We start from the raw sequence: 12,194 nt of genomic DNA, 5'->3' as shown, positions 1-12,194 counted from the left end.
AATAAGTGTGTAATCACGTACACACATGCTTCCTGGCTGCTGAATAGTAAGGTACCTGTAGAAATGTGTAGGTCCTCCTTGACCCCTTGTGTTATCATCAAAAATGTAAATTTTTCAATACGGATGAAATCAAGCTCTACATCTGAACAAATATATTGGTTTCTAGATGTCTAGAGCTCTGCATACTCCATTTAAAAACATGCAGAGACAGTATCTAGTACTATACTAAAACAGTTTTAAGTCACCAGCTTCAAAACAGATACATGGTATTATGTACTATTTAATAAAGTTCCATCAATATTTTTAAATGGCTGATGTTTTACCAATTTTAGTGCCAATACTGTTCAAAAGGTATGTTTCAATTAAGTTTCAGTGTTCCTGAAAGGGTTGACCTTTGTGGTGTCCTTCACTAGTAAGCTAGTTGTGATGGCAGCTTCCATGGGCATTTAAGGTTTTAAATTTTAGAAAAAATACATTTTCAAAAATTGTCAATCTGAATTGGGTGAAGGTGTTTCTAACTTAGTGTTCTGTTTCCAGTAAATGCCCAGAGTGAAGTAAAATACTGCAGCTATAAAGTGATAGCTCTCAAAATATATTGACATCTCCATGATTTGTGACTTAAGTTTCTTGAGCCTAGGGCTATAGCTGCCTGTGTTTTAAAAGGCAAAACAAAAAGCATCAGCACAGATTTTAATTACCTTATCCAGAAGGTATGCAGTGCATACACTTTTGCAGTCCTCAGTTTAAAGACATTTTAATCACAGATATTGCCTACAATCCTAATCATGGCTGAGTTAGTGGCTTTCATAATTATTAGATGCCTTTTCAAAAGTTCTAAGGAAAGTTTTTAAATGCTAAAGTATGTGCAAAATTTCCAGAATGCCTGGTTTTTAATCCTCTACTACCTATTTTGCTATAAATGCAGAAATGCCACAGAATTTATTTTCCAGTCAAGATAAAAGCAGAAGCTTGGGAGGAAAAATTACTGACAACCCAAAGTTAAAACAGTAGTAACCAGGGATAGAGGAGAAGAGGAAGAAGTATTTGAGCAGACTCAGGAGGGAAATACTATGCTCTTTTGCAAGACTTCATCTTTAACACCAGTCTTTGGCTAGTGAGTACTCACTCAAGTAGCTGGGAAGGTGGAGGAGTGTTTACCTCCTATAAGGGCATGTGGGGGTGTGATATTTGTCTATGTACCCACATGTGGGTGAAATGGAAAAATGTGGCTTATTTCCTCTTCCCACTTTCATTTAGGTAATACACTGATATAAATGTTTTAATCATAAAATTGATGAAGTTTTAAGCTGCTTTACTCCTTCTTTTGGTTTGTGTGTTTTGTTGTTGGTTTGGGGTTTTTAAGGGAAAAATTTTAAAATAAAATGTATCTGCTGAATCACTCTGCTGCAGGAAAAGGTGAAAACAAAAAAACCTCTTCAGACTGCAGTGGTTCTGTGCAAAATGATATACAGATTTTTCTGTAACAGGTATGTTTAAAAGTCATTGTTAAATGGCCCTTAAACTGACTTGCATCTGATACAAGCCAGTGTTGGTGTAGGAGAGTGCAGAACAAATTCTGACCAGATTCAGGTCTAACTGGATTATTCACTCTTTTTTCTTTGTCTGAGACTGATGATCCAAATCACCTAAAATGGTCAAAAGGTAGTCAGATCTAAGGTGTCATAACTCTGTGAAGGATTGGTTTTGCTGTTATCACTCTATGTGTGTAATTAATTATAAGCTTAATTATATGGGTTTGGAGTATGTTAATGTGCAAGTTACACATGGGCATTTAGAGCAGTTGTTTTTTTGCACTCATACCTTCAGTATTTATGCACAAGAGCCTTAGGTAGGATTCATGAGGTTTGCACAAGCAGGGAATGCTGATTCCTCATTATTCCAGAGGAAGAGGAGCATGGAGACCTGTTAACACAGCCTCTCCTACAGGGATGGCAGAGCTACACTGTGTTTCTGAGGTCCGGTCTGTGCCAGCACCAGCTCCCCCTGGCCTGACTGGGCAAAGCCCAGTGTGTGCCTGGTGCCTCGTCCCAGTTGGAAAGCCTGGGGTGAAGCCAGGGAGGGCAGCAAGCTGTTTGCCAGGGACTTGTGCAGTAGGGCCAGTACTGGCAAAAGGGAGAGTACAGGAATACTGGAGGGAAAATAAAAGGAGTGTCAGACACTTACGCCAGGGCTGTGGGAGGTACAAATGTTTGAATTGGCATCACGCCCTAATGTTAGCCAAAAGGTGCAGAACCTTGTTAAATTGCTCAGTGGGAGTTCAGACCCAAGCATTGTGCAGTCTGGGGAGTGCAGGATAAGCCAGACATGTACAATAGAGAACGATGGGAAAGCTGTTCACAGGAATGCTTTCTTTTATAAACTGTGTTTTTATCGGACAGCTTTTCAATTTCTCTTATCAAAGCTTGACTAAATGCTTCCCTCTTGAGAGTGCTTGAGGGAGTGAGACTGGGATTTAATTCACTAGAGGTATCTTAGTCCCATTTTGGTTTGGGTAACAGCTACTGATCTGATAAAGGGACTCTGTGGAAAAAGTTACTTTTATTAAGTATGCTCTGTATGTATGATACATGCTTGAATTATTGATGGTGCTGCTTCCTACAGCCTAACTGTGAGAACTGCTCACAGGAGTTCTTTTAACGTTTTGCAAAGAGGTGGTCTAGGAGGATGAAGTCTGAGAGCATCAGACAAAGATTGATATCTCTCTAGCCAGACAGTGTCTGGAGAGTATTCACCTCCTGGTCAGATATTAGAATACCTTTGTATTAAAAAAAACCCAAGTAATCAAATACCAAAATCCAACCTCAAGGAAGTATTTATCCTTAGCACCCTCTTCTGGGCAAGTTGACGGGTAAGAGTTCTTAAAATATTTTCTGTTGTTTTAAATTACATTGTCTCCCTGGTATCTCTGATCTTCTAAGAAGCTTACAGTTTCTGATTGAAAAACAGGAGTTTACTGTGCCTAAAATAATTTTAAAATTTTCTTTATTGTGGTGGATGTATATTGTTTATATTTTTGTTTTGAATAGTTTTGTTTATAATAGTTCACCTCATGCAATATATTTTTCACATCTCCATGAAGGTGCTAGACACGTGGCATTATACAGGATTTTTAGCATAACCAATGAATGTAGTGGAGACTGAAATAAGCACTGCTTTAGAAACCCAAGCACCTGCAAGACAGCTGTCATTTAATGGAAACAATGTCGACCTAATTTCCTTTTACTTTCTTGCTGCCATGGTAGCTTTCGAGTATCTGTCATTCTCTGTGTTTGGAATGCCAGTGGTGATGGAGCCACCGGAGAGAACAGCATAGAGCTGCTGGTTTTTCAGTCATAGCTGCAAAAGGTACTCTCCATAAGCAATCACTTGAGGTGCCTTTTGGCAATGAAGAGGAAGCTTTTCCCATGAAACCATGGAAACTTGGACATTGCACCTTTGCCAAGTGTGCACCTTTCTGATCTGCCAGTTTGGTTGCTACATGGTCTCTTGTTGGGAGTGCCCTGTGGAGTGTGAGGCTGTGTCTAACAGGGACTTCTAATCTGTATCTGGCAAAGAGGGCCTTATGTGATCTTCTGTTTGTGCTAAGACTGAATTCTGCATCCCACATTCTGGCTAAGAGAAGTGTCCAAGAGAGAAGGTTTTTATTAAAAATAATACGTTTTCCCAGAAACTTCTTAGTGAAAGCCAACTCTTTTGCATTCCTAGTAATTTACTTTTTCCTCCTTTGTTCTCGGACTTGGTAATACTGCAAAAAATTCATTCTCCAGGACTCTGGAGCTATACAGCAATGACCTTTCCTTCATGGAAATCTCACATTCCTACAGTTGGCAGTTTCATACTTTACACTGAGAAGAAGGTGGATGGGATGTAGAACATGCTAGCGTGGTGAGAAGAAGTTGAAGGTGTGAAATATGAGTTACCAGTAAGGCTGGTGGAAGAAAGCCAGATGTATACAAGAGAGATGAGTAGGAGAGTAGAAAAATCAAATGACAGGCTAAGTGTTTAGAAGCTACCTAGTTATTTACCTACAGAGCCTTGTCAGAGAAATGTTACATTCAGGCTTGAACTTCACTTCCAAGTTGAAAACTGAGCATGGGTTCTCATGAATCTTCAGTCAGTTGGTGTGTCACTGATCCTTGCCTTTTTGCAGGACAAAAAATACCTTCTTCAATAGCTGTCCTTGATGTTCTGAATAAAGAACATTTTGCTTGCAGTAGTCTGATTCTTAACCCTTTCACTTTGTGTTCTTTCCCCAGAGGATGTGCTGAGTAAAGACGCTGGGGAGTGTGCAATATGCCTGGAAGAGCTGCAGCAAGGAGATACTATAGCACGGCTGCCTTGCCTCTGCATATATCATAAAGGGCAAGTATTCCTTAGGATGGATGTAAAATTCACAAGGTTGCATTTATGGGTAACTCTTCTTAAGGGGTGCTGAAAGAAGTGCTTAAACTTAGTTGCTTTTTTGCATTTAAAAATAACAAAGAAACTGCAGTAGCAGCCCTAAAGTTGATTTTTAAATTACATCTTCCTGTATCTATACCAAATGCATTTGAAGTTCATTTTCCCTGCTACAAACTCCTTATTCTTGGAAAATCACCTGGAGGGGGAAGGAATGTGTATCATGGCTGAGGAGTTAGGTCATGTGGGCTTAAGTTTCATCAAACGCTAATAGAGCTGGGCAGAGAGAGGGGGGGATTGGCTTTTTAACCTCTTTCATATTGTTTTTTCATAAGCATCTGTACTTTACAGAAAGTAAAATGTCAGTGAATGATACAAGCAAGATGATGTTAGTAGCTAATTAACCTGTGTATGAAATCTGTAATTTGTAAAATGTTTCCTTAGAAAATTTTAACACTTAAGAAATATAGGTTTTCAACACTGTTTAATACCCAAGTATTACTGTGGTTTGGGGTTATTAATTTTTCCAGTGATGTGTGTATATGCATATACTTCTTTGTATAATATAAAATTCTACTAGTCATTGAAATGGAGAAACCAATTTATATTCATATCCTACTGCTAAATATTACTTGTATTCATGTCAATTGTTCTCATTTTTGTCATGTATCCAACAGCTGCATAGATGAATGGTTTGAAGTAAATAGATCTTGCCCTGAGCATCCATCAGATTAAGACAAGATTCATATTTTTAGGTAATGTTTATTTATGTTCCAACAATGAATATCTTGACTACCTGAAATAACCGTACTATTTCTTTTTAATTGTGAATTTACTGTGTCTCAGAACTACAATATTAATCAGTAAGAATTGATGTATAATTGCAATATAGGCAGAAGGCTTCTACATCCTTGCATGGCGTGGTCTTTCCAGTTTTAGTACTGGAAAGTGGCAAGTCAGTGTCAAGAAACCTTTAGCATTGACTTTCTAAGAGGATTTTTCCATAGAAATGAAACAAAATTAAAATAATACAATTATGTCATTTTGGATTGTTCTGTGAGTACTGGCATGTATTTCTGACAGAAGTCTTTTGGAATCATATGAAAAGGTTGAAACTAGGTATTTTCAAAACTACCTTAATGTTAATGCATTCCAGAATGTTTAAAGCATATAAATAAATAAAAAATGTTGACATGTTTCTCTCCCATCTCACAGAAGTTTGCATTTTTCCAGCTTATGTTTTGTGTTAATGGTTGCAGATCTGCAATCTGTGTTAAAAGTTTAAAGGATAGTTTTATTCTTTAGTTGACTGACTCAGAAACTTTAACTTACATTAAATAATTGCCCCTAAGCATTGCGAAGCACACCAACAATCATAATTCTTAGAGAAATAGAGATATCTGAAGTCCTGTCTGGTAGCTGAGAGTTTGGTTTTGTTGTTTTGAAGGAAATTAAAAAAAAAAAAATCTGAAGTATTCATGACTAGCATTTATTTGTGCATTTGTTTCATGTTGCATCATGTGTCTGTGTTGTAGGACTAGCAAAGAAAACCTCAAGGAAGATATCCTGCTACTGAGATAATTGTTTTGATCTCAGGGCAGTGTTAGCCAAAATTAATAACCAAACACATTTCCTCTATTGCCCCCAGTCTCAGGTTGTGGCAGAAGGCTGCATGCTGTTCATGAACACCTGTGTCTCTGTACATGCTCATGGCTGTCCAGCCTCATGTTAAATTCTATTTGCATTTTCCACAGCAGGGATGGTGATAACTGGGGACTTAGGTAAAAAGGGGAGGAAAACTCAGTTGTTGTGCTCATGCTGTTTGAATGGTTTCTGTACTGAAATAATGCTATTTTCTCCTCTTCTTTTCCAACAGCTGCTTCCACTGATCAGAAAACATAGGAGATGTGAGGTTCTCTTGCTGAACACAGCGTGCCTGGCTTGAGACTTAGTTCTTTGTGGCTGAAAAAGGCAAAGATGGACAGTACATGGAGAAAGCATTGCAGACACCGTTACTTGACAGTAGTGCTCAGTATACCAAACACTCATGCAAAGGACACACAGGGATTTTGAAAATGCTGCACATCCTGTAACAATCGACTCCCCAGAGACATTACTGACACTGTTTTGTATTGAAGGCCAAAGTTCCAAATTTCAGCCTAACTTCTGGTTCTGTGAAGAAGCGAGTTATTGGACATGTTTCCTACTGCCTCCAGTGGAAGTGGAGACGTTCGATACGTGCTCTCTGAGACCCTCGCAGGGGGACGGCCCCAGATCGGAGTGGGAACGTTTTCACCTTCTCATTGGCTGAAGAACAGTACATGGCAAACTAAATAAAATCTAACAGTGTGACCTTAATTTACTGAATTCACACCCTGTTTTACGTTCTTCACTTTTTTCAAGAACAGAAAACATAACCCGCTCTGTGTAAGAATACTGTATTTCAAAGTTTTGTAACTAAACCTTTGTCACAATGCAGTCCAAAGAGTAAAACCAAGACAGGTAACTAATTTATATTGATCAAGCTATAGAGATTGTTGAAATCTGCACATTGTATTGCTATTTAAGTAACTAAAACGTCTCTTTTATTGCTCATGAGTCAAAATGACAGAAAGAAATGCAGCAAAGCAAAATCTTACAGCTATGCAACTTTTTTTAAAATAGGAAAAAGAAATGAATTACCAATTTTAAGTGCTGCCAGTTAAGGTAATTTGTTTAACGGGTATTTTTTTAAAGATGTTTCAGGTAATTATTTTATTGTACTACTCTCATCTCCAGGCTGCCTCCTGAGGTGTAAATGAATAACTGCAAGTGTGGGCATGGGGAGAGGTTTTTATAGGTATGGGCGAGATTACATCGAGGTGGGATTTGTGTTTATTTTTCGAACATGCGCAAGTTCATGTTTCCTTGTTTGAATGTGTTTTTCGGTCACAGGATCTGTAGTACATTGCATCTAAACCCTTGGTGTCTTCTTGTGGAGACCAGCATTTGACAGTGTGGATTTTCGTTTAGTTTGGGTTTTTTCTATCTTTCTTTTTTTTTTTTTTTTAATTCATCTGCATTTGTTTAATTTATTATTATTTTACTGTATTATATTGGTATACCAGAGCTCCACAAAACACAGGATGTCTCTGGGTGGGTACACCAAGTAAAACTGTGGATATGTATTAGTTCCCACAAAGTAGCACAGTTAAATTTTTTTTTTTTTTTTTTTAAAGACAATGAACTGGAACAGATATCAGGGTTTAGAAGCATACTTTTTATATCGAGAATTAATTGTAGTAGTTTCTGAATTTCACAACACAGGGAAGAGTTTATGAATATTTATTAGCAACAGTATTCTTAGTGAGTTTCAATAGCTAAAATAAGTTGCACAACACTTCAGACTTTTTTTCTTGTACATAAATAATTCTGGTTGGGTTTTGGTTTTTTTTTTGTTTTGTTTGTTTGTTTTGTTTAAGTACACATTTCTCTCTGTTGCTGCTGTGATTTATATCAAAAAGGGCAAAGAAACAGGAGCAACTACCGCTATCTGGAGAAGAAGTGCAGTTCATGTTCTTAAACTCTCCCATCTTGCTTGAAGAGCAGTTCTTCCCTGGATAACATTTACTCCTGAATGTTGCTCTGTAAAATGCCTTTGTTAAGCTGCAAATCTAAAGGAGTCCAAACTAGATAATTGTCATAATTGCCAGTGCAGTTTCTATACTTTTGGGCTTGCATCACTGGTTTCAGCTGAACCTGTAAGCTATGGGGCCCTGTTGAGTTCTCTTTTTCAGTGGGAGCAGAATCATTCTGTCACACATTCGATTCTGTAGTCACATCAAATGTACAGTCATTCCCTGTACAGAGTCCTTTTTTGACGAGAATATTTGTGTTGCCTTGTATTATCTTGGGGGAGGGAGGGAGGGGATGAGGAACTACAGCACCTGTGATACTCAAATAGTGGTGTTGCCTGCAGGCCCATTTTCCCAATGTTTTAAACTCCTGATATCTTCTGAAAGTAAAACTTTTCCATTTGCATTGATTTAATGTTTACTGTTGGCTTCATGCCTGCAGAAACTCACCTGTAGCCATGTAAAGGGGGTGGGTCAGTGTTTTGATGTCCTGTGCTCTGAGGTCATAGATAGTCTTTGGCTTGAGGGTTAAGTACGTAAATACAAGAAACATAAATCTGTGTACAACTTGAGCTCAGTTTTGGTAGTTCATACTTCTAGTTCACTTACTGTTTCCTCAAAACCCTTCATCTTCTGTATTCAGATGGAAGTAGCTGATTTAAAGACCCAGCAGTTGGGACTATTGTCCCATGTTTAGGAACAGTGTTGGAAAAGCAGGTCACTAGCTATTGCACTGGTGAAGCTTTTGCAGGCAAGAGTCCATGGCTGCTTCCATCAGCACAGTAGAGCAGCAGTTCCTTGGATTATTTGAGGAACTGATACAAGGTCAGCTTTAGTTTGATGTTCTTGGTATCCATAAATCCCTTCTGAAAGACAATGGGAGGTTTTCTTATATCAAAACCTTTAAGATAGATCAAGCCTGGAATGACCCTGGAAGCATGAGAGCGATGCTTGGGTTTGAAAACACCAGTGGAAACTCACCTAGGTAAGCTTTCTGTCACCATCAGCTGGTGATGACCATGCTGTAGGCACAGCTCTAGTCACTGACAACACCTTCATTTTGAAAATGTCCTCACAGGGATGTCAACTCATTGTGCTTCAGAAGGGAAAAATAAGCACCAAACAAGTCCTTTGTCTCAAACAAGGAACACCACACTTGTCCACAAGAAGCAATAACTTCAATTTTGGTGAGATATGCTTCTTTGCCTGTAAATATCTTGAGATTGCCAATTTTGTGCTGTTTCAGAGTATTTTCTGTCATCTGGCCTATATCTTCCCTAAGTATGTACGGGTGTGAAATAATTCCCATACTCAGGTCTGCCATAAACATGCTGCTTGCCAGCAGGGGAAGAGTAGATTTGACACTGTCTTGAAATGTGCGATTTTTCTGAACTTGTAACATACCCATGTCTCTTCAGTAGCAGCTCGTGTTTTGAAGTTCATAGTGGAGGTGGCTGTGAGTTGGTTTGTATTTAACCATACCCCGTACAATAACAAGGGAGTCAAGACTGCTGTCAGCACAGGGCACCCTTTGTCCTGGCTCTTACAAGTCAGTATATCTATGATAATGCTTCCCTTTGGAAAGAGGTAGCTCGTTTTCTTGCAGTGTGTACATTCAGCAATGAGTTGAGTAGGATGTAAAAGCAAAAATACAAAGCACACCACAAATTATTGGTATTTTAATTTTGGCAGGGATAAAGCCAAAAACAGATGGTCTTATTTGTAGTCAGGTTAGCTGTCATAATCAAGGGGAAGTGTACTGGGGTATTTTGGAAAGGAAAACATGTAGGGTATTTACAAAAATGTGGGTGGACACTTGTAACCTTGGTTTTTTTCCCTGCTTCTCTTATAATGTAAAGGGGGTTTATGACTGAATCTCAAGATTTATACATTTATCCTACTTCTTAATTTTAGCAGCACTGGGTTTTTAATTAAGCCTTGCTGAAAGGTTGGAGAGCTGGTACAACAGACTCCCAGGAAACTAAAATCTCAGCAAATATGGGAAAGATAATTTTTATTGAGAAATGTGGATCTTTGATGTTTATGGAGGGATATGTCTAATATGCAAGATGTGCTGAAGAACACTTTTAGTGCTCTGCCTTTTCTATGTGAGGGCTTTAGAAACTTGCTCCATTTCTTCCATGTTCCACCAAAAGCAAGGGACTTGGCACTTGGATGTTACTATCTCTCTTTGTAAATGGTGGCAAAATGTTGCTTTTGATGCAGACAGTGATCTCTCTGAGTTTCTTGTGGCTTTTAGCCGTTTTCCTGTATTGAAGGAGTATTTATGTGCAAATTTGGTACTAATTCTGCTGTGCAGTTGGGATTTTCCTGCTGAGAGACTACCACATGCCTGGGAGTGCAGAAGTGCTACTATGGGACGTTCCCGCTCACCTTTGGTAGTGGAGGATTATCTCTTTTTTTGATGAGTTCTATATTTGATGATTCACTTTCCACCCATCTGAGCTTAAAAGTAATTTTAGTATCCATTTCTTCTCTGCCTAGCTGAAGATGAGATATATGTTAGGCCATATTCCTATATGAATAGGCTTTCCATTGGCATCAGCAAAAGTGATGTAAGAGGCTGTAACTGTAAGAGAAGGTTTCTTATGGATTTCCTACAATCCAGCCAAATGTGGTTTTTTTCATGCAGCTCCTACCACTTAACTTTTTGTCATTCAAAACACTCTGCATGAGAAATCCGTAACAGAACTATGTCCAGGATTTGTTTTCCTGAATGAAAAATCTGTGATGTTTCTGTTTATCCACATAAGTAACCTGCTTCTAAAATCAAGTTGGAGATGGTTTAGCCTGTTGGGGGTTAAAAAAGCCTATCCAGTCCATACTCTCAAATTACATTTGGTTATCTTACTCCACAATTATAGGCTGGCTTTCCAAGCTTGCTTGTGTTCTGTAAAGTCATGTCTCAATTAGTACATCAGAGCTGATGGTGGGATAAGCTGTAAAATGACCTCACTGTGGGGCATTATTAGTTGTTGAAGACTTGCTCAGGTAAACCACCATAGGAGTAACCTGCACCTGAAAAAGGAATATCCTGCACCATAAGAATATCCTGCACCTGAAAAAGGCTGGACTTGGTTCTGTCTTGGATCTAATAAGTTGCCAGTGTACAAGAAGTAGAAGGCAGCCAGCTCACTCACTGATCTTTCTGGCAGGTTTTAATCTATGTGTGTTTGTTTGAGAGACTTTTGCCCTTGGGTGTGTTTTGGCAAAGATTTTGCAACGATAAATAGGATTTGCTCGATTTTGGCAGAGTTTCAAGTGTAAGTAACCCGACATTGCAAGAACATAATCTGTTGCTGAATCCTGTTCCTCTTGTTTTCTCTCAAATCTGTCCCTTTTAATGCTGATATGTTATATTTCATAGTAAACACTTCTCAACACGACTGGTCACAAGCTCTCAAGGTGTGAAATTCTAAGAGAAAGAGACATCAAAGCTTGATTCTACGCTCTTGTATATATTAAGATGAAGCTGGAATATTTGTTACCATACAGTGAAGAATTCTCCCCTAGCTGATATTGCCAAAGCACTATAACTTTCAAGGAAGAAGGGAGGTGGCTTAGCTGTAGAGGGGATGCTTTAGTGAACTACATAAAAACTACTTGTAACAAATTTTAAGAGCTGCAGCGTGGCACTGAATGAGTGGTGATCCAGCGTTAACCTTTATCCCTTGATTACAGAGCTCATTCTGGCTCTTCCCACCCTTTGGCAGATACCTGCTGGGAGGGAGCAGAGTGTGTGTTCCCTTTTTTTTATATGCCTCTTCCTACAGAGCTAACCTTGCCCACAGTGAGTTAGAGGGAAGTCCATGCTAGCTTCTGAAATGCCACCTGTATGTGCAGTGGTAATGGACAAGATACCTTCCTTCATTACCCGGAGCAGAAATTGGAATGTAATTTGCAATGTCTAATGTAAATGTAAAATATATTTGTTTGTTTTGTTGTTTTGTTTTGGTTTTTTTTTTAATTGAGCAGTATGATTGCAAGTTGACTTAAGTTGTTCTAAGGTACTCTTTTCAGTGGTTTGCCAGTACATAATCACGAATGAAAATATTTTTTTATTGATTTTTAGGTTGTATGTTTAACATTCCATTCATGTAAAATATGTACAAATATATGTAATAAATCTTTTGAAGCACA

At 38.5% G+C, this 12,194-nt stretch overlaps 1 protein-coding gene across 2 annotated transcripts in view; it reads left to right on the top strand.

Annotated features, from left to right (window-relative positions):
• The window catches only part of ZNRF2 (zinc and ring finger 2), a 58,322-nt gene extending 46,128 nt beyond the window's left edge, over positions 1 to 12,194 (top strand). The window contains exons 3-5 of one of the 2 annotated variants that reach the window (XM_054644177.2): positions 4,278 to 4,383; positions 5,097 to 5,174; positions 6,296 to 12,194. In XM_054644177.2, the coding sequence (XP_054500152.1) occupies positions 4,278 to 4,383; positions 5,097 to 5,154 (164 nt within the window). In that variant the 3' untranslated portion in view covers positions 5,155 to 5,174; positions 6,296 to 12,194. Of the gene's footprint in view, positions 1 to 4,277; positions 4,384 to 5,096; positions 5,175 to 6,295 lie in introns of those variants that run through there. The other variant, XR_013182110.1, reaches the window with a different exon arrangement.

Source organism: Agelaius phoeniceus, chromosome 1, assembly GCF_051311805.1.
Source record: "Agelaius phoeniceus isolate bAgePho1 chromosome 1, bAgePho1.hap1, whole genome shotgun sequence".
In the NCBI taxonomy this organism is placed as follows: Eukaryota; Metazoa; Chordata; class Aves; order Passeriformes; family Icteridae; genus Agelaius; species Agelaius phoeniceus.
Note: the sequence above shows the minus strand (reverse complement) of the source record. Positions and strands in the feature narration are given on the sequence as shown.